This window comes from Netta rufina (genome assembly GCF_964035555.1).
Source record: "Netta rufina genome assembly, chromosome: 29".
NCBI lineage: Eukaryota > Metazoa > Chordata > Aves > Anseriformes > Anatidae > Netta > Netta rufina.
This window is the reverse complement of record NC_140153.1, coordinates 746418-765771: the sequence shown is the minus strand read 5'-3', so window position 1 is coordinate 765771 and position 19354 is coordinate 746418. Positions and strand designations below refer to the sequence as shown.

The 19354-nt window shown below is 45.3% G+C and overlaps 3 protein-coding genes across 6 annotated transcripts in view; 2 read left to right on the top strand and 1 right to left on the bottom strand.

The window, feature by feature from the left end:
- Positions 1-85: 85 nt before the first annotated feature.
- DAP3 (death associated protein 3) lies at positions 86-13730 on the top strand. 2 transcript variants are annotated; one of them, XM_084303378.1, is made up of 13 exons: positions 86-218; positions 1456-1502; positions 6510-6632; positions 8240-8341; positions 9583-9691; positions 10017-10109; positions 10657-10787; positions 11169-11249; positions 11649-11807; positions 12277-12336; positions 13042-13131; positions 13395-13512; positions 13615-13730. In XM_084303378.1, the coding sequence occupies exons 2-13, from the start codon at positions 1461-1463 to the stop codon at positions 13698-13700; spliced, it is 1194 nt and encodes a 397-aa protein (XP_084159504.1). In that variant the 5' UTR covers positions 86-218; positions 1456-1460; the 3' UTR covers positions 13701-13730. The 2 variants fall into 2 exon arrangements, with proteins under 2 accessions (XP_084159504.1, XP_084159505.1); XM_084303379.1 differs by lacking the exon at positions 86-218 and adding an exon at positions 230-521.
- A 41-nt stretch (positions 13731-13771) lies between these two features.
- MSTO1 (misato mitochondrial distribution and morphology regulator 1) lies at positions 13772-18458 on the top strand. Of its 2 annotated transcripts, none has more exons than XM_084303376.1 (14): positions 13772-13883; positions 13964-14072; positions 14150-14204; positions 14273-14348; positions 14838-14886; positions 15214-15352; positions 15483-15600; positions 15695-15829; positions 15935-16087; positions 16839-16970; positions 17167-17351; positions 17584-17682; positions 17764-17882; positions 18141-18458. In XM_084303376.1, the coding sequence occupies exons 1-14, from the start codon at positions 13806-13808 to the stop codon at positions 18377-18379; spliced, it is 1686 nt and encodes a 561-aa protein (XP_084159502.1). In that variant the 5' UTR covers positions 13772-13805; the 3' UTR covers positions 18380-18458. The 2 variants fall into 2 exon arrangements, with proteins under 2 accessions (XP_084159502.1, XP_084159501.1); XM_084303375.1 differs by having other exon boundaries at positions 17581-17682.
- The window catches only part of LOC311220005 (GON-4-like protein), a gene marked incomplete at its 5' end in the record, with an annotated part of 29778 nt that continues 28793 nt past the window's right edge, over positions 18370-19354 (bottom strand). For both annotated transcript variants that reach the window (XM_084303372.1, XM_084303374.1), the window contains one exon: positions 18370-19206. In XM_084303372.1, coding sequence (XP_084159498.1) covers positions 19057-19206 — 150 coding nt within the window. In that variant the 3' untranslated portion in view covers positions 18370-19056. The remainder of the gene's footprint in view (positions 19207-19354) is intronic.

The following is a 19354-nucleotide window of genomic DNA, read 5'->3' as shown; positions in this document are numbered from 1 at the left end:
CGGCTCCTGCTCCTCCGCGAGAGAGCGCCCGGCCCCGCCCCTCCCCGCACCCGGCCCCGCCCCCGCGGCCACACCCCGGCGGAGGCCCCGCCCCCGGCTTGGGGGGGTGGGGCCGGGCCGGGCCGAGCCCGCCCCGCGCCGCGTTTGGGCCTCGCGGGGAGCCGTAGCGGGCGCGCGTGGGCCGCGGCCTGGTCCGGCCGTGGAGCCTGGCGCCTGAGGTGAGTGCGGGGGGGGGCAGTTTTCATCTCCTCTTTCCCCAAAGCTGCCCTCTGAGGGCGAGGCGAGCTCTCCAGAGGAGCCCTCACAACGCGCGCTGTGGCTCCGGGGCTCTGTTAGGTGGCTCGGATGCCCCAAAGGAGCCGCAGCGAGCGCACCTTGCGGCCCTTGGGTTTTACGAGGTGTGTGTGAGGCAGCGCGCCTTCACCCTGCGCTTCGTCACTGGCACAGCCGGGGCTGCAAACAGCCGGGAGCCGTTCCCCTGACGGGATTTCTCCTCCCCTGCCCGCCGCAAGCGCAGCAAGGTAAAGTGACCCGAAGTCTCTGTGGGCTGGTGGCTTCCCGCGTTCCCGAAGCAGAAAATCTGGAGCTTGTTGTCCAAAGATGCGTTGTGCCATAGGTGAAAGAGTGCAAAGCGTCCTGACAAAACTCCTGTCCTTCGGTGGGAGGGTATTTTCTCATCCCATGTGCTCACAGCTTTAAACATTGTTCTGTGCAGTCCAACCCGCTTGGATGTGCGTAGCATCAGCATTGCAGGTAACCACGGATCCCACAAAGACAGCTCTTCCTCCTGAGGAATTACGGAGTAATTATCTTGCTCTGACTGTACCGTGTGTCTTACCACAACCAAGAACTCTTACAGCATCTCGTTTGGGTATTGTCATTCTCTTCTAAGAAAGTGGATGGAGAAGACCTTGAATGCAAACGGAGTTGACTTAACTGATTTACTTACTTTTGTGCCTCCGTTGCGTCACAGTTGCTTTTTTTTTCCCTCCTGTTGTAACCAAAGATGTCTGAGCAGTAGATACTCATATGTGGTTATGCTGAAGCTGAAAGTATAGGAGCTTTTTCAATCTCTGCCTTATTCCAGTTTCTTCGAAATATTTGCTGTGTAGCCCTTGCTGTTACATTTCTAACAGCTGCAGTTGAAATAAATGCCCATCCCCAGGAAAAGGATCTGTCTTCCTCATGAGAAAAATGAAAGATCTTTACTTATCAAATAAGTTGCTTGTTTTTCTCCCCAAATGCTTTTCCAAAACGGCAACATAACTAACAGAATATTTTTTCAGTTAGGCACATTATGCTGACTAATAGTCAACTGTATTTCTGTAGAACATTCTGAGAGCTTGTGTGAATTATTTGTGTGCTTGGACTTTAACCTCTGTGGGCAGGAGTGATTCTGCCCCAGGCTAAGATACATTAATCAAAACAATGGAAAATTCACTTCTGTCTCTGCAGGAAAAATGCTGAGGAGTCTGAAGGGGTTTGTCTGCCATCCTCTGAAGGTAAGTCTTGTGGCAGCATGGTGCTGCTTCCAGGACTTCAGCTGTCCTGTGACCTAGAACAGCAGTCTACAACTATAAAAAGTGATGTCTCTTATAAACTGATTGTGCAAGCTCCCGTTACGGAGAGAGACCACTGAGTGTGTCATACCTACATTTCTCTCCATTCCTGTAAACATGTGGGACAGCAAGTGTGTGAGTGAGTCTGGGCAGTTGGCTCCAGTGAGATGCTTGTTAAATGACTGAGTCTAGCATCCTGAAATGTCCAGAATGCTGAAGAGTCTGTATCTTTGATACAAGCGTATCCCAGAAAACAGAGTACCTACTTGCTCTGCACTGCTGGAAAATACAAAGGAAGAAGACCTTTCTTGATGCAGAACCAATCTTTCACAAAGGCTGTGTTGCTGGTGGGAAGATAAGCTTCCCAAAGATGGCTTAGTGCTTCAGGTGGGTGTAGGAATATTAGCTCTGTCACAACACTGCAGCAGCACTATGTTATTAGTAAAGCTTCCTTATATTATACGCAGCATAATGAATTAATGTTGCATATCTGAAGTGACTTCCTAAAGCTAAGAATTTCAATTGTTTAGTTTTCTGTTGTCTTTGAAATGTTTTTTTTTTCATTAGTACATAGTGATTATGCACCCGTTGAAGAGGAAGACTGTTGAAGTCCTTGCTTCTGGAGACAAGATCCTGGCTGTTACAGTGTGGGGTTTATCATGGCAGCCTGTATGAAATCAGCAGTCTTCTAGAGACTTATATGTAGCATCATGTAGGAACAGCTCCACCTTATGGCACATGACTTTATGATTAATCTCCGTGTACCACGTGATAGTTTGCTGCCATTTCAGGGATCTGAGTTAAACTACTATCCTTTTGCAGATGGAAACTTACTATAAAGTCCACTCTATGTTGTTGGGATAAGCTGTGTTAAAAGATGACACAACAATGTGAGAGCTTTGCATGCACGCTAAGATTTACTATGCAGACCTACAGCGAACCAGAAAGGTGTATGCATGTGTCTGTGTCATTCTGTGTAAAGTGAGGGGATCGGTGTTAAGCACTGTCTTCTGTTCAGGAGAAGGGACCGAGTGACATCTTGCTTGCTACTCTAGAAAGTCAGAATATATAATGCATTAAAAGTGATATTTTAGGTCATTCAGAGGTACTCTTCTGTAGCTTTGTTTTATCCAGATGTGCCTATGCCTAAGGCCAACAAGGCAAGCATCCTGGTGGGGGTCTGTTATAGACCGCCAAACCAGGATGAGGAGACGGATGAGGAGTTCTACAAGCAGCTGGCAGACGTTGCAAAATCATCAGCTCTTGACCTTGTGGGGGACTTCAACTTCCCAGACATATCCTGGACATGCAATACAGCTCAGAGGAAGCAGTCTAGGAGGTTTCTGGAGAGACTGGTGGGAGATGTGGTGGTTGGAAGCTGTCTTGGGCAGAGCGACCGTGAAATGGTAGAGTTCTCTGTTCTTGGTGAAGCCAGGAAGGGGACCAGTAAAACCGCTGTATTGGACTTCCAGAGGGCTGACTTTGAGCTGTTCAGGACACTGGTTGGCAGAGTCCCTTGGGAGGCGGTTCTGAAGGGCAGAGGAGTCCAGGAAGGCTGGGCACTCTTCAAGAAGGAAATCTTAATGGCACAGGAGCGGTCTGTCCCCATGTGCCCAAAGACGAGCTGGCATGGAAGAAGACCGGCCTGGCTGAACAGAGAATTGTGGCTTGAGCTTCGGAGAAAAAAGAGGGTTTATAATCTTTGGAAAAGAGGGCGGGCCACTCAGGAGGACTATAAGGATGTTGCGAGGCTGTGCAGGGACAAAACTAGAAAGGCCAAAGCTCATCTGGAGCTCAACCTGGCTACTGCCGTTAAAGACAACAGAAAATGTTTTTACAAATACATCAGCGCAAAATGGAGGACTAAGGAGAATCTCCATCCTTTACTGGATGCGAGGGGAAACTTAGTTACAGAAGATGAGGAAAAGGCTGAGGTGCTTAATGCCTTCTTAGCCTCAGTCTTTAGTGGCAAATCCAGTTGTTCTCTGGATACCCGGTACCCCGAGCTGGTGGGAGGGGATGGGGGGCAGAATGTGGCCCTCACTATCCATGAGGAAATGGTCGGTGACCTGCTACGGCACTTGGATGTACACAAGTTGATGGGGCCAGATGGGATCCACCCGAGGATGCTGAGAGAACTGGCAGAGGAGCTGGCCAAGCCGCTTTCCATCATTTATCAACAGTCCTGGCTATCGGGGGAGGTCCCAGTGGACTGGCGGCTAGCAAACGTGATGCGCATCTACAAGAAGGGCCAGAGGGTAGACCCGGGGAACTGTAGGGCAACGATGCTGGTGAGGGGTTTGGATATCAAGTCTCATGAGGAGCAGCTGAGGGAGCTGGGGTTGTTCAGCCTGGAGAAGAGGAGGCTCAGGGGCGACCTTATCGCTCTCTATAGGTACATTAAAGGAGGCTGTAGTGAGGTGGGGGTTGGTCTATTCTCCCACATGCCTGGTGACAGGACGAGGGGGAACGGGCTAAAGTTGTGCCAGGGGAGTTTTAGGTTGGATGTTAGGAAGAACTTCTTTACCGAAAAGGTTGTTAGACACTGGAACAGGCTGCCCAGGGAAGTGGTGGAGTCACCATCCCTGGAGGTCTTTAAAAGATGTTTAGATGTAGAGCTTAGTGATATAGTTTAGTGGCAGACTTGTTAGTGTTAGGTCAAAGGATGGACTCGGTGATCTTGCAGGTCTCTTCCGACTTTGATAATTCTGTGATTCTATGCATGAATTTTGTAAACACAGTAATTCACAAAATGCAAATTTGTATCTCTCAAATACAGGGTAACTGTTAGTAGAGTGGAATTCTTTTACTCTAGGACCTTACCTTGGTTTGGTAGCACTTCGAAGACTTAGGAAGGATTTCATGTCTGCATGTACTTAGAAGCTGCTTCTACAGCCCAGCATGATCTCAAGTCCACATTGGAAAAGTTCCAAACTGCTGGAAGGCTACGTAGTGATTATGAGGAAGATGTCATGCTAAGGGGCAGACCAGTGATATTCTAACACAGTATCTTTCCAGGACTTTGTAATGTAAAGATGGGGTCTGTTCTGCTGATAAAAAATAGAAATTCTGCATATCTGGCTGTGAGAACAGAGAACTGGATTTCATTACAAAGTCCATCTCATGCTTGTGTGCTGTCTTACCATGCTGCCTCCTACTCCTTTCGTAGGACTTCCTAATAATGGGCTTTTGTACCACAGAGAATCCAACTTCTGATCTTGTGAGGTTGCATTTTTCAAAAGTGTTCTTGGTAATACTGGTTGGATTAAGCATCGTTCAACTGAATTCTTGAGCTATATCTAGATGCATATAAAAACTGTACATAGAGCATGAAGTTAATGCTAGTTTAATTTTCATTCTGTGTAACACAGGTGAGGGACAAGGCTTTGTGTGGTACTGAAGGTAGAAGATGCCCAGAGTGCAGTAACCTTATCTTTTCTCTTAAATGAGCAGAACACACGGCCCGGAGATATCCACTTGTGATTTGAGGAGGCGAGAGCATAAAATGCTCAAAGAAAATGAGAGAGCCTGAACTTCTAGACTAAGAATGACCTAGGGGTGAAATGTTCTGGGTGAATAGGTGACAATAGTTGCACGTTGTACTTATTCATGTATTAAATTAGCATCTTAGTGTCTTGCTCCAGGCTGTAAATTAAGTCACTTAAAATAGTCAAATAAGGTATCCTAATTGATCATTTGAATTTAAGGAGGAAAAGAACACCGTGGGAACAAGAGAAGATGGTATTAAAATGTGATGATAAAAATCAATATTTACTGTTCTTCCATATTTACACCGCCGCTGTTCATTATAGAGGTACACAGCATTGAGTACAAGACTGTTAACTCCTTCCTTTCCCCCCCTATTTTTTTTTTAATAATGTGCTGAAATGCTGAATGAAGAGTCCATTGTGTATTTAATGGGGGATGTGGGGTAATCCGACATCACACTTTCTTCTGAGCCCTTGTGGCTCTCAGATGACCCCCTGAGGAAAACTTGGATGACAGCAGAATTGCATCATGCTGCGTGGAACTGAAACAGCTGTTCCTGTCTCTAAGCTTGAGTTTACGACTCCTCTCATCTATGCACACAGACAAAATAGGAAAATACTTGCTCTGTTTATACTTGGGGCCTGCAACTGTTCCAGTCAGTAATATGGAGGGTAATTTCAGTTTTGGTCGCTTTGGTCTCAGCCGCTGGAATATAAGCATTTTTTAATCATTGATGAATCTATTTTTTTCATATTTTCTTGCACTATAACATAATAAAATGCTTGTCCTTCCACTGCTCACTTTCTTACCTGTTCTGGCTAGGCTTTATGGGCATGCTTCAGGAGCCTGTCTATGGAGAAAAGAATTAATCAGCTTAGCTGGCTGTTTCAGTTTCTCAGCCACATCTATTATAATGAAAGAGTCTGTATGCAGGGACACAGTTAGGAAAATCAGTGCAGGGAATGTAATTATAAATATCAAATAGTGGGCAGCGCTGTGCTAATCCCTCAATAATTGAGGTGATTATGGATTACCAGGCAGCTTGAATTTTCAAGGTAGTAGCTACTGTTCATCAGTGTAGGCAGAAACATTACGGGAACTTCCCAGCAATAAGGCCCTAATGGCTGTACGTGTGCTCTTAAGCAACCTCAAAGGGGATAACTCATTTTGGTGCAGGATTTGGCCCTTTAGATGACCTAAGTGAACAGATACAGTTTAGAAGCAGGCATCTAAATATGAAACACGGTTTTAAAGTGCTTGTTCTTTTCATGATGAGTTTACACTCTAATCGTGAGTTCCTCTTCTGATTGCAGAGACTTTTGCTTTGTGTTGCGTGGTACCTAGAGCCTATCACAATGTGCATGTAGTGGGTGCTCAAAACAAATTCCTGTCTGGTTTTCACTGCTACCAGTCTTCGACTGCTGAGAAGTTGGTTGTCTGATTGCGTTTTTCTTTCCGTAGTTGGACCATGGATATGCTCTCCATACAGCAGCCAAAGATTGCTTAAGTTCTGTCCTCAGCCAGGATGTCCAAATCCCAGCAGAACGACCAAGAGCAGTTTTCTATACCAACGAGACTGACCCGGTGAGTAACTGCCAGGATTGTTATTGTCAAACAGCAGGTGTGTACATCCCAACAGTGTGTGGATGCGACGGAGCCAGGAGTGCTTGCTGGGACTGGGTTCTGGTAAACATCAGAGAAGGCAGCACAGAGACCTAGTAACAGGCATCTAGACCATGATGCCCAGCCCAAAGGAAAACAGGCAATGGCTGTGCAGTTTAAAACAAGGCAGGGCTGGTCCTGTCTCAAAGCTCCTAGGAAGAAGTATTGATTCCTTCTCTATAGTTGCGTAGACGAAATAGACTGTATATTGCAGAGCCTCAGATGTGGCTTAGCTTGTCATCAGACACCATTAATTTCAACTCCAAGGTTATCCTTCCCTGACTAACCTCCCCCAATTGCCTGTGGAGGGGGATAAAAAATACACCCCAGATGACTTCAGCACAGGATAGCTCTCCAGCCTTACACTCTTCATCTTGAGCACAAAATGAAGTGGGATAAAGGAATGGAATAAGCCTTTGAGATGCTTTTCTGCTGCCTCTGTAATTGGAGTCTTTCAATACTGATTCCTCTGGGGTCTCTATGGAAACAGCAGCATGCAGATGATCTTGCTCATGTGGTCGGAGTGTCTCTATAGATCGCACAGGAGAGTCCAGATGGCAAGAATTGTCTCCACCGTCCTGTACCTACAATTTATGTTGCCAGGCAACTGGCTTTGGCATTCTGGCTTCACGTGCTGATGTTTGGCGACATCCACCATTGCTTACTAATTTATCAGCTCAGCATTCCTCAGACTTGCTGTATTGCAGATTGCGTGTTGCAGCGGATCAGCTCCGCTGGCTTGCTTCATCAGCAAACCTGATAGTTCTAAGTGCAATCATACTTGTGCACAGTAAAGACCCATTAAAAATGTATTAAGAAGGCCAGCCGAAAACTAAATTTTTAATAAGACTTAGTATTTATATACCTTTCCATTAGCAAAACTCAAAGTGACTAAACATGATGATAAAGATACTGACCCACTTTGCAGGTGTAGGAGCTGAAGAGTGAACAAATTTGCCTAAAGTTATGCAGCGGGTCAGTGATGAAAATGAGAATAAAAATGATCTCTGGAGTACTGCCCGTCTGTTCTAGTCCATAGATAACGCTGCCATGCAAAAACACAGCTGCTGCTAGTCTGTGTCAAATGGAGATGCACACTCCTTAATCAAGTAACAGATACTTAGTGAAATTATCTAGTTACGGACCTAAAGTACACTTGAATCTAGCAGACAACTCTGAGGGCAATCACATTACTGTTCAGGTATTGCGGTGGTCAGAAGTAGAAGCAGACTAATAACAGATTTCATAAATTCATAAAGCACAGGGCTGCTGGTGCCCACGAAACACAATGGCTCATATACAAGTTGAAGCAATCTGCTTATTGCCTGGTAGGATATACTTTAGACTCTTCCTAAGCATCTGCCAGTAATTTTCTGATACTATTTCTGCCTTGCTTTAATATTCAAGTTCTTCTGACTCTCTGTAAACATCTACTTGTTTTGATTGAGCATTCCCTCCCAAGTCGTCTGGGTGCAGAAAAGAGGTATCAGGCTATCTGGAGCCTTACAGTTTGCATTTTACCTTCCCAGGCCAACCACACAGAACACCACGAGGGTCGCCACTATAGCATTCCTCTTGAGGAGGTGAAAGCTGTTTTTCCACATGGACTGCCCTACCGTTTCCAGCAGCAGGTACTTTTGTCTTAAAGTAGATTTGTAGGGAGTGGACTGGTACTAGGGAAGAACTGATCCATCAACTACCATGCTTTTCTGTTGGAATAAGACAGAGTGGTAGGTGTGCTGATTATTCAGCTGAAAAAAAAATATGCAAGAGTGCAATTATTCCTGGTCCTCAGCAGCATTTTCTACATCTCAAAGATACAAGTCAGTCTAACCAAAACAGTGGCAGAAGGACACATGGATTCTACCTTAGGCAACATTCCTTCCAATGTTTTCCACCTATAACTTTTGAATACGTAATGAATTACAGAAATATTTTTCCACAATTACGTTTCTGTACGAAATAGGGTAGCTCAGGAAATAATCTTATCAGCAACAGACATCTTGCTGATCGATTTCTGTTGTGAGACTGATCATGCCATGACTGGATCAGGCTTTGTAAACACATAACATAGACCAACTGACTTTAGGAACAGATTTCTTATCCAACTTAGCAATTCTAGGTGGTCAGATTTTGATTCATTGACACTATTGAAGCACTATGCTTTTAGTCTCGCACTCACTAGCTTTCTTACACTCAGCATTTTCCCAATTCAGACTGTAGTTGGAACCTCCTAATTTCTCAGTGTGCCTGTTGCTAGGCTTAAGATAACACAGAAGGGAGAGTGTGTCTACTACTACAGCTTGGTAGCTTGCAATATTCAAGTCTTGGGTCTGTAAGAAACATTTTTAATATTACAGAAAAGATGGGAAGTGAAAAGATATCATTATTTAACATCTTAGATGCTTGGCTTTTTGATAACAAGCTTGATGAAGTATTACAGCTATTTATCCAAGGCTTGGTAATACTGAGAAATACAAAAGTATTGTTTAGGTTTTATATTTGAAAGTAGTTGGCAGTTTTTTCAGCCTGAGATTACAGAAGAACCTTAGTGTAAATTGCTGTATTTCTGGTAAAATCACCTCTTTACAAATTTGTTCTAGTCTGGGAGATTGAGAGACCGGAGTGCAGACTGGTTATAACTATCATAGAAGTTTGATGTGGAACTTAGAATGGCCCTTACGAATATATTAGAGATGATTGTATAGAGTAACACCAAAAATGTCATGATGAACCAAGGCATAATGGAGTTTTCCTTCAGCTGTAACCATCCGGGAAGGGCCCTTGACAGTGTCAGAGATGGAGTCGTGCTAGGAACAGCTGTTGTGTGCTGGCATGTGGCTTCTTATTCATGTTCTGTTCCTTTTTCCAGGTGAAGACCTTCAATGAAGCCTGCCTGATGGTGCGAAAACCAGCTTTAGAACTTCTCACTTACCTGAAAAATTCCAACTTTGCCCACCCAGCTGTCAGATACGTGATCTGTATCTTTTATCACTTACTAGATAGTAGAATACAAGTTAAACACAAGCAGGTGAGATTACACACATGATGAGATCACACACATTTGATTACTGCTGAGTACCGTGGTTTAGTCTTCAGGGGGTGGTTCTGTCATGCCTGTTGTCAGCAAAAACTCCTCTGAGGAGTTCCTGAAGCTTGTCTGTGGCACAAATAAATGTGTGCAAGTCTGACTTAAGGTCCATAAACAGTGGTATCAGCACAGCTGAGGGAGTGGCTATCAATTAACAGTCAACTAATGCTTGGTAGTGTTTTGTTGGAGACTTTCCTTGACGGACTGTGTTGGAGATGGTCAGAGAGGAACAGGGAAAACCATGACCCTGTGCCATGTGGTTCACTACTGCGCGAGGCAAGGCTGGCTGGTGCTGCACATCCCAGATGGTAAGACCACTGATGCTGTCTGTAACTACATCAAATACACTTGCCTATCTGGAATATGCTGCTTCAAGAGAAAGCTTCAGGGTAGGCCAGTGCAAATTATCTTTGTTTTTCTGCAGTGGAGAAGATTTACTAAGTACACAAAAAAAAAAACACCAACAAAATAAAGTGGAACACAATGTGGCATTCATCTATAAGAAGGGTCCTAAGGAGGACCTGGGGAACTACAGGCCTGTCATCCTGACCTTGGTGGCAGGAAAGGTGGTAGAAAGGGTAATTTTGAATGGAATCACGCCATGTGCAAGACAAGTAGGGTATCAGGCCCAGTCAGCATGCATTCATGAAAGGCAAGTCTTGCCTGAGCAACCTCATCTCCTTCTACGACAAGGTGATCCACCTGGTGCATGAAGGAAAGGCTTTTGATGTAGTCTACCTAGACTTCAGCATATTCTTTCTATGTAGCAGAATAAAGATAAGAGAGAGAGACCCATCCACCCAACTTATACAATTATTGTGACTAAAAATGGCAACTGTTTTATTTTGCTTACAGCTCATCTCTGGGTGAAAAACTGCAAGGAGCTTATGCAGTCTTCCTATAAAAAGGAGCGACTTGATCAGCCTTTGCAAGCATCTTCCTGGCTCAAGAACTTCAAAACCTCAAATGAGCACTTTCTAAAAGAGGTTTGTAGAGTCGTCTTGGTTAGTAGCTAAGAACTATCCACAGGATCGTATCTCAGGAACTACATGTGCGCGTTGGTCTTCCAGACTTTGAAGATCTGGACATGAAATCTAGACTTGCATATTTTTGAGAAGTGCTTCATGTATTAATGCACGCGCTCATATTGCATACAAACCCTACCCATCACTAGAATGCAATTTTTTGTAGAAAAAGAAGTACTCCCCCTCTAAATCCCCCTCTGGGGATGGCTATTTGAGCTGAAATCTTTTCACAGATTCTGCTTTAGACATTAACTCCAGAAAAGAAGCAGGAATCTTGCCATCCAGAGCTGCGAAGCTACCTCTGTGCTCCCTCATTCCTGATTTAATTCTTCTCTTACACAGATAAAAACACAACAAAAATATGTGTGGGGCAAACGAGAAAGTACGGAGCAGGGCAGACCACTGGGTGAAGTGGTAGAACAGGTAAGGAGTAACAACTGTTTCTGGCTTTGATTTGCCTTTTATTAGAAAATTCCATCATTGCATTTGTAAAACAATACTGCTTCTAAAAAACCTTACAAACAACATTCTAGGAAGCAGAAGGCATTTTCCTTTCAACAAGGTCTCCATAAAAACCATAATGGAATTTGCGATGGATCTCTAACGGGATATGTAAACCCAACTTGGGTAGAAGCAAAAATTAGAACTTCAAAGTTCCTACATTGTTTACTATGAGACCAGGTTGCTCCTTTGAAAGGAAAGAACAGACTTGACTGTTGTTACATCTTCCTTACTGCTTAGAAAGGACAGATAGTGCCCAGAGTTGCCAACATCATCTATTGATGAGAACAACCTGAGTTATGTTTCTTTTCCTACTCTAAGGGTTTAGCCCGAGTGAGGAGTGCCAGCGATGCTGTAGGGGTGGTGCTGAAAGAGATAAAGCAGCAATGTCATCTTGGTTCGTTTAGAGTTCTTGTGGCAGTGGACGGAGTCAACGCGCTCTGGGGAAGGACTACGTTAAAAAAAGAAGACAAAAGCCCTGTAAGAAGTGATTTGCTCTGATGAAATTTCTGTGTATATATCTGTACTGCAAGGGAGAGCAAGGGAGGGTGTATTGTTTGAAGTTCAATAGTAATCCCTACTGTAGAGCTTGTTATACGTAGTAAGGTACACATCTGGCTTGTCACGTATAGTAAAATGCAGGTTTGGCTTTGCTAGCTCAGAGGGACCTGCAGAATACATGTTCTTTACGCATTTTTTGCTGAAGAAAGTTCTCTCAATAAGAAGAAGGGATGTATATGTAGTGTTTTGGTAGGAAAGGTTTGGGCACTTCTCTGTAACATTACTAGGGCTGAATAGTGCTAAGTAAAAGCTAAGGAAAAAAATGCACCTAAATGATGCACCCAAAAGATATTTCCAGTCTATTTTAAAGTGGGGGGAGAAGAATTTATTTCTTGGATGAAAACTACTGGCAAAAAAAAAAAAAGTCATACCAGACAATTTTCATCAGGTTTCTCCAGAGGAGCTGACATTAGTGTACAACCTAAGGAAGATGATGATGAATAACTGGGTGAGTCTTGTTCTTTACCTTTGGCTGCCTTATTTGCAGCAAAGTTACGTGCTGGTACGTGTAAAGCTGCAAACTAACATTGTGCTATTCCTTCAGTGAAGGGAAGCATAAGCACAATGCGACTGTTTAGGGTTAGTATCTCATCGTTTCTGACATCAGCTAGCAGCAGATGTGTGTGCCAGAGTATAAGAACAGCTTAAATATGTAATGATGCTTTTCTTGAATGCCAAACTCCAGTTTGGCTCACACTTTCCTGAGGTAGCAGTTTTTAAAAATTCTTAATGACATTTTGTTTTATGATTTTGTTGAACTAATGAGAACTTTTAGTTTCTAGAAACAGTTAAACTTCTTGCTTTAGGAGGTTAATTCCTTCTGCTGCTTTTTCAATCCCCTGCTTTTTAATCTCTCAGGTAGTCTTCAGATTTAAATGTGTACAGAAAAATTCTTTTAAAAGTCTCTTAGATGTTTCAGATGTCATTCTTACTCATAAATGGCATTCATGTTTCAGTGCCAACACTTAAACACTAGCTCTCTTTCCTGTGCGGCATCTATACTTGGAGCATTATATTGGGTCTATTACACAGAAGTTTGGAATTGAAGTAACTGAGAACAGGGAAGAAAGGACCTCACTTGTTTAGAATCTGTAACTATTTCACAAATGCAAAGTTTGCAGGTAAAATGTGCTGCAATCTACATCTCTTTTAGAATGGAGGAGCTATTGTGACAACACTTAGCCAGACTGGCTCTCTGTTCAAACCAAGTTCTGCATATTTGCCCCATGAGTTACTGGGAAAGGTGAGTCATGTATTTTTGTTTTTCCCTTTCTTTCACATTAGGAAACAAATAAAATCCTTGTTTTGGAACTGTATGTAGGTCCAAAAATTGCAGGCTTTCTTTAATCATCTTCAGATCATACGCATCGTTAGTTTCCTTTGCTTAATTCTGTGTGAGCTCGCACCTTCTTGCAGACAGCTCCAACAACGCCACGAAGCTGTGCCTGTGTGCTGCCTGTCAGCAGCCTTCCTCTCAGCAGTCACAGGCTTTCCCTTCCCTTCCAGGAAGGATTCGACGCTCTGGATCCTTTTGTCCCTGTCCTAGTTCCCAACTACAGCCAGCGGGAATTTGAGAGCTGCTACCACTACTACCTCCATCGCAAATGGCTTCAGCACGAGCAAGGTGGGGCCTGAACCGGCCGAGGGCCGGGCAGAGGCGGGCCGGGGGGTGGCGGCCGCGGAGCCGCATCCTCAGCGCCCTTTCTCGTCCCTCTCTGTCTTGCAGCGCGCACGGAGGCCGGCAAGGAGGAGCTGCGCTTCCTGAGCGGCTCCAACCCGCAGCAGCTGGAGCGCCTGGCGGGGCCGCTGTAGCGCCGTTAAATAAAGGGCGGAGCCGGAGCCGCGGCCGGTGTCGGTGTCGGTGTCGGGGGGGGGCCGCTCCGTGACGCGCCTCCGCTTCCGCAGCCCGGCGAGGCGATGGCGGCGGGGGAGGCGGTGACGCTGCAGCTGGGGCCCTACGCGGGCTGCGTGGGCTCCCACTGGTGGGGGCTGCAGGTGGGCGGCGGGAGGAGGCCGGGGGGCACCGGGGGGGCCCGGGCGGGAGCCCGGCGCTCACTCGCTCGCCCCCCCCGCAGGCCGCGGCGCTCCCGGGCCCCGCCGAGCTCGGCGCCGGGACCCTGCTGCGGGCCTCGGGCGGGCGTGAGGAGAGCCGCACGCCGCGCCTCATCGCGCTGGAGCTGAAAGGTAGCGCCGGGAGGGACGGAGGAGGGAGGCCGGGGCGCGGCGGGGCCACCCCGCTCCCCGCTGCTCCCCTCTTGCAGGCGGCGTGGGCTCGCTGGGGCGCGGCGCCGTCTGCCCGGAGGCTCCGGCGGCCTGGTGAGTAGCGGCGGGGGGGAGGCCGCCGAGGGGCTGCCGGCAGCCGCCGCCGCTTTGCGTTGTTGCAGGCGCGGGGACGTGGCGAGCTACGTGGAGCAGCCGCCGGCCGGAGGCGCCTCGCCGCGGGACCGCGGGCAGCGGATGGTGAGGGAGGGAGGGAGAAGCGGGGCCGGAGGTGGGGGCTGCGCCGGGGGCCTCGCCTCGGTTTCTCCGGGCGCAGCGCGGCGCCTGCGGGCCCCGTCCGAGCGGCTGGGTGGCGCGCGGAGATCCCCGCGATCTCACGGGGCTCCCCCGCTCGCTGGGTACCCGTGCCGGGCTCCGTCACCCGCCCGGCCGGGCCGTGCTTCCCGGTACACCGGCAGAGCCTCGGCACGACGCGGAGGTTCTGCTGGACGCCGCTGGCAGGAGCCTGCCGCTCGCCGCACCTCCGGGTATCGCTGGATGGACGTGGATGGGATGCTCCGGAGCCGCCTCCTTGTGGCTGAGCAGCCCCAGCTGTCAGCTTCTCCTCCCCACGGAGGGGCTACAGCCCTGTCCGCGGGCTGGTGTCCGCACGTCGGGCTCTCTCCAGTATGTCCACGAAAAGAAGAGGCAAAGCATCGCGTAATTGCCTTCCCTGGGCTTTTTCCTTAGGGAGATGCTTCTTCTGATGGAAAGAGCAGCTCCGGCACTTCTCTTCAAGGTGTGCACGTGCTTTTTGTGTGTTATATTTTTGTGCTACCTGATATGTACAATCCTGATGGTTTTGGTTTCCTTGCTGAAGATCAAAGAATTGTGGAAAGGTAGAGCAGCCCCCGTGACTGCAGACTGATGGTAGACGGTTTGTGAACTAATGCAAGGGCACAAGAGGAAAAGTTACATGATAGCATTTCTTTGTTTACAGAAGTAAACAGGTTGAGCAACTGTACCATACAATTTCAGGGGAAGCTTTTTTCCCCATTTGCCTTTCCTATCAGGGGCATATTCAGAGTGGAAAAGATGTTGGCTCTTCATACTGCTCTCTTTCCAGATGCAACTTCTGCCCCTGCACAGCTCGATGTTTCCTGGGATGTTTGCTCAGGCAGCAGCATGCAGGTCTGGTCCGATTACCTCAATGTGCAGCTGCATCCCCGGAGCATCTACGTCATCCAGCAGTACAATCACAACGGGTATGTCTTAGCAGAAGGCTAAAAAGCAACAGCCATTTAGTTCAGAATTTGTTATCCAGAACAGGATCTTAATTTTGGCTTCAGGTGAATATTAAGACAGAGTAGAATAAGAGCTTTTTCTATTTTTTAGGGAGTCTGGTCGTCTAGAAGCCTTTGGACAAGGTGAAAGGCTCCTGCAAGAACAAGGCTGCGTAGAGGAGCTGGAAGATCGGTTGCATTTCTATGTCGAAGAGTGTGATTATCTGCAGGTTTGATAGCTCAGTCCACCCCACCCCACCCCTTTCTTTTTAAACAAATTTAAGATTAAACAGAAACTTATGTCATGTCTCTTGTTTTACACAGGGATTTCAAGTCCTCTGTGACCTACACAGTGGGTTCTCTGGAGTTGGTGCCAAGGTGACAGAATTGCTCTATGATGAGTATTCAGGAAAAGGAATCCTGACCTGGGGCTTGACTCCAGTCATGCATAACATGGGGGTAAGTAACTGGAAAAAAAAAACACAAACAAATTAAAAACAAGTAAAGCTATCATGCATCTCATTTGCATCTTTAAGAATACATTTGTTGGATTTTTCTCCCCAGGATTCTCAGAAGAATTTTTACAGGCTGATGAACACAGTCCTAGGAATTGTACACCTCTCCAGTCACAGCTCGCTGTTTTGCCCAATGTCGCTCAATGGGAGTCTAGGACTCAAGCCACAACCTCCCATTACATTTCCGTACATTAACTATGATGTATGTACTGTGTAGCAGTTTACCTAAAAAAAATGCTTTCTTTAGTAGCTTACAGCGTTACGACTTGACACTCAAAATATTTTCTGCAGCTACATATTTTAGTTGTGTATTTTATAATGGTGCTTGCCTAAGCAAAAAAGATTTTTTTCCTGTCAGTAGACCCAACTGCTGACTTACTATTCTTTTTTTTTTTTTTTTAACTTTTAAAAAGATTAACGAGTTTCTCTTTTTTGGATGCTTTTAGTTAGTATACCATTTTTAGTTTCTGCACTGAAAAAAATACTTTACTCGCCACTCTTAGATCCTGTTCCATGTTATTATTTGCATTATTACTGTTAACTTTTAATTGTCAGTCTGTTGCAGCTGAAACTAGATTTCTGAAGTATATTAAATACATGCTAAGTCAATAGTCTGCTTGAGGTATGAACAATACTTCATTCCGTTACAGTTTAATCAACTGAACAGAACATGCTTTTAACAGTGTAGGTATTCTAGAGGTGCAGGGTATGCACCTCAAGCCCTGTCCAGGAACTAAAAATCTGCTGACAAGAAAACAAGTAACAGATCAGTTGTTAGCCAACAGCTGACGCTTACCCAAAATCTTAAATAATGGTTTAGTATATTGTTGTTGTTTTTTTTTTTTTTTAATGTATATAGGCTGTTGTTTAAATTAATTGCTTTTTGTATGTATTTTTAAGGAACAGAAGAGTTTAAACTTGTCCTGTAACAGTTCCATTTGTATCTTCCATAGGCGTCACTTAACTACCACAGCAGTGCAATTTTGGCAGCAGCACTTGATACCCTTACTGTTCCTTACCGACTCTGTTCCTCTCGGGGCTCTATGATGCACCTTGCTGAAACACTTAATTTCTCTGGGAGAAAGGTAAGGGCTTAGAGAACAGCACCCTTTAACTCCTTCAGCTCTACCTGAACTACTGCTGTAAACAAGAGCTGGTGTTATTGTACTTCATGTACATGCAGCAATGTAAGCACCTTCTTTATAGGACAGAGGCCTGTGTCAGAAGCATGGGGAGCGTATTACAGACCATGAGTTGTCACCCCCCCTCTCTAACTCACAGGTTGCAGCTGCGTGGGCTTCTGTTCCCTTTCCTGTTGTGTATGGCCACTCGCTTCCAGATGTTTTACATGCATATCAGCAGGACCTGCCCTGGAAGCTGCTGTCTTCATGTAGGGAGCAAAGTGTCAGCTGCTGTTTTGCTCAGTCTGTTGTGCTAAGAGGAATTAGCAAAGAAGGTCACACCAGGTAATCAAAGTTTGCACTACACTTTTCCTTTAGACCTCTGGCAACTTCTGACTGAAGTTCGTATAAAATTACTGCCTTTCCATTAGGAGTGTCAGTTGAATTAAGACAGGCTAGTGATACTATGCTGCTAGTTTAACAGCGAAACAACTAAAGAGCACTTAAGTCACCACCATCTTCATTCAAGTCCCCCCCTCCACCTGAAAAAAACATGATTTTTTTTTCTTTGTAGCAGCTGTCCAGGAAAGCAGCCTACTTCTCCACTCCATGCTTTTGAGACAGCTGAGCAAATTCTGCAGCAGTATTCACACACTGTGTTTCCTGGGGCATTCAGGTTGGTAAGTCTCATTAGGGAATACCAACTAGAAAGGGAAGACAGAGTTTTGTGTAACTTTATTCAGTTTCTTCTTTACAGCACATTCCACGTTCTTGAGCAGCCGTGTATGACCCGTCCTCCCTATCCCCGTTTTTTTTCTCCTCTGCTGACCAGACAAGGCTTCCTCCTGGACAAACCTTCCAGTTATTCTGCAGCAGGTAATGTGTAGTTAAAGTTGCTTTGTAACAGGAAAAAGGGGCAGTAGGGTCTAACAGAGCTAAAGTGGTTATTTATTTATTTATTTTTTCCTTAAAAAGCACTTCTGAGCTAGCAGGGCAAAAACTGAGTCAGAAGCACATTTTTTACTATGCTTACTTCAAGTAATGATCCTCTTGATAAGCAGTTACTTTAAGTAGAATAGACTAGGGAAACACATTTTGATGGCTGTATATAAACAAAGATATTTTTCCCTGCAGCTGTTGAAAGTATCCCCGTATTAACATCCCTGCAGTCTTCATCTGTTCTGCACACACTCCTCTACAGCTTATACAAAGATGTACAGAAGCTGAATATTCGACGATGGGCCAGCTTTTTCTCTGCAGGAGTAGAACAGGCTGACTTCCACGAGGCTGTAGAGGCACTAAGAACTCTATCACAATGCTATGAGACAGGTTTTGGAGACGATAAATCTGAAGATGAAACAGATTCAGACTGACTCATCTTTATTACCGGAGATAGGGGAAGGAAGAATATTCTTCAAGATTGCTTTCAAAATAAAGGAAATGGTGCTTGAAGATGGCCCCTCTGCTCCTTCCTTTTAATTTCACCCTATTACAAAGGCTGGCAGAAGTTGTCCCCCTACTTGAAGTTGTCTTGTAAAGGAGGAAAGCTGCTTCTTCTGGTGGTGGTTGGTTCTTCTAAACTCTGCAAACTCATGTGCTTTGCATGTTAGATTAAGACCACACAATAAATACAATTTGAATTCTGTAACTTTCCCATGTACAATCAACACAAGGGAAAAAAATTACAAAAAAATCATGTGTTCCACATGAAAACAAACATCTTATGATACAGTATTTACACATTCTCTGCAAAGGTCTGATGGCTGAAGTCTTTGTGACAGGCAGAGGTCAGTGTCCACAAACATCAGTCCTGTCATTTTGTTTCTGAAGTACCCTGTATAGATTCTATATATGAAGGATGTTAACACTTTCTTTGTTCCTTTAGTTTGATACAGGTGGAGAAGTGCTGCTTGAAGTTACCAAGAAAGTGAACCAAAAAAGGTGCCATATTAAGTACCTGCAAAAGCATTTTTTCCTTTATCCATAGCACCTGTCTAGCAGCAAACTGGCAAACAGCTCTCAGTCAGCAGCTTATCAAACCAGGAAACCCTTAGTCATCAGGTTCTTCTTCAGAAAGCAGCAGATCTTTATCTGACAATTGGTCTGCATTACTAGTACTAGTTGCATCCTCCTCATCTTCAGAACTCCCGTCACAGGATGTATGAAACAGCTTCATCAGTTCTCTGAACCTGTGGGATACCTGAAAACCAAGGGAAATTCAAGATGACTAGTGGCCTGAACGGTGATGTGAAATAGAAGTTTCATATTAGGAAGTTCAGGGTTATATTCTACACAAGATTCAACATAAAGGGAGAGAGAAATGGAAGTGCATAGGGTTGTTTTCTTTG

Excerpts from the sequence above, each read along its gene's own strand:
- DAP3 (XM_084303378.1), top strand. The coding sequence starts at position 1,461 with ATGCTGAGGAGTCTGAAGGGGTTTGTCTGCCATCCTCTGAAG. Across the intron at positions 6,633-8,239 it reads ATACCAACGAGACTGACCCG|GCCAACCACACAGAACACCA; the intron begins GTGAGTAACTGC and ends TTACCTTCCCAG. Across the intron at positions 9,692-10,016 it reads AGCTGTCAGATACGTGATCT|ATGGTCAGAGAGGAACAGGG; the intron begins GTATCTTTTATC and ends ACTGTGTTGGAG.
- MSTO1 (XM_084303375.1), top strand. The coding sequence starts at position 13,806 with ATGGCGGCGGGGGAGGCGGTGACGCTGCAGCTGGGGCCCTACGCGGGC. Across the intron at positions 14,349-14,837 it reads GGGACCGCGGGCAGCGGATG|GGAGATGCTTCTTCTGATGG; the intron begins GTGAGGGAGGGA and ends CTTTTTCCTTAG. Across the intron at positions 15,830-15,934 it reads CAGTCATGCATAACATGGGG|GATTCTCAGAAGAATTTTTA; the intron begins GTAAGTAACTGG and ends TTTTCTCCCCAG.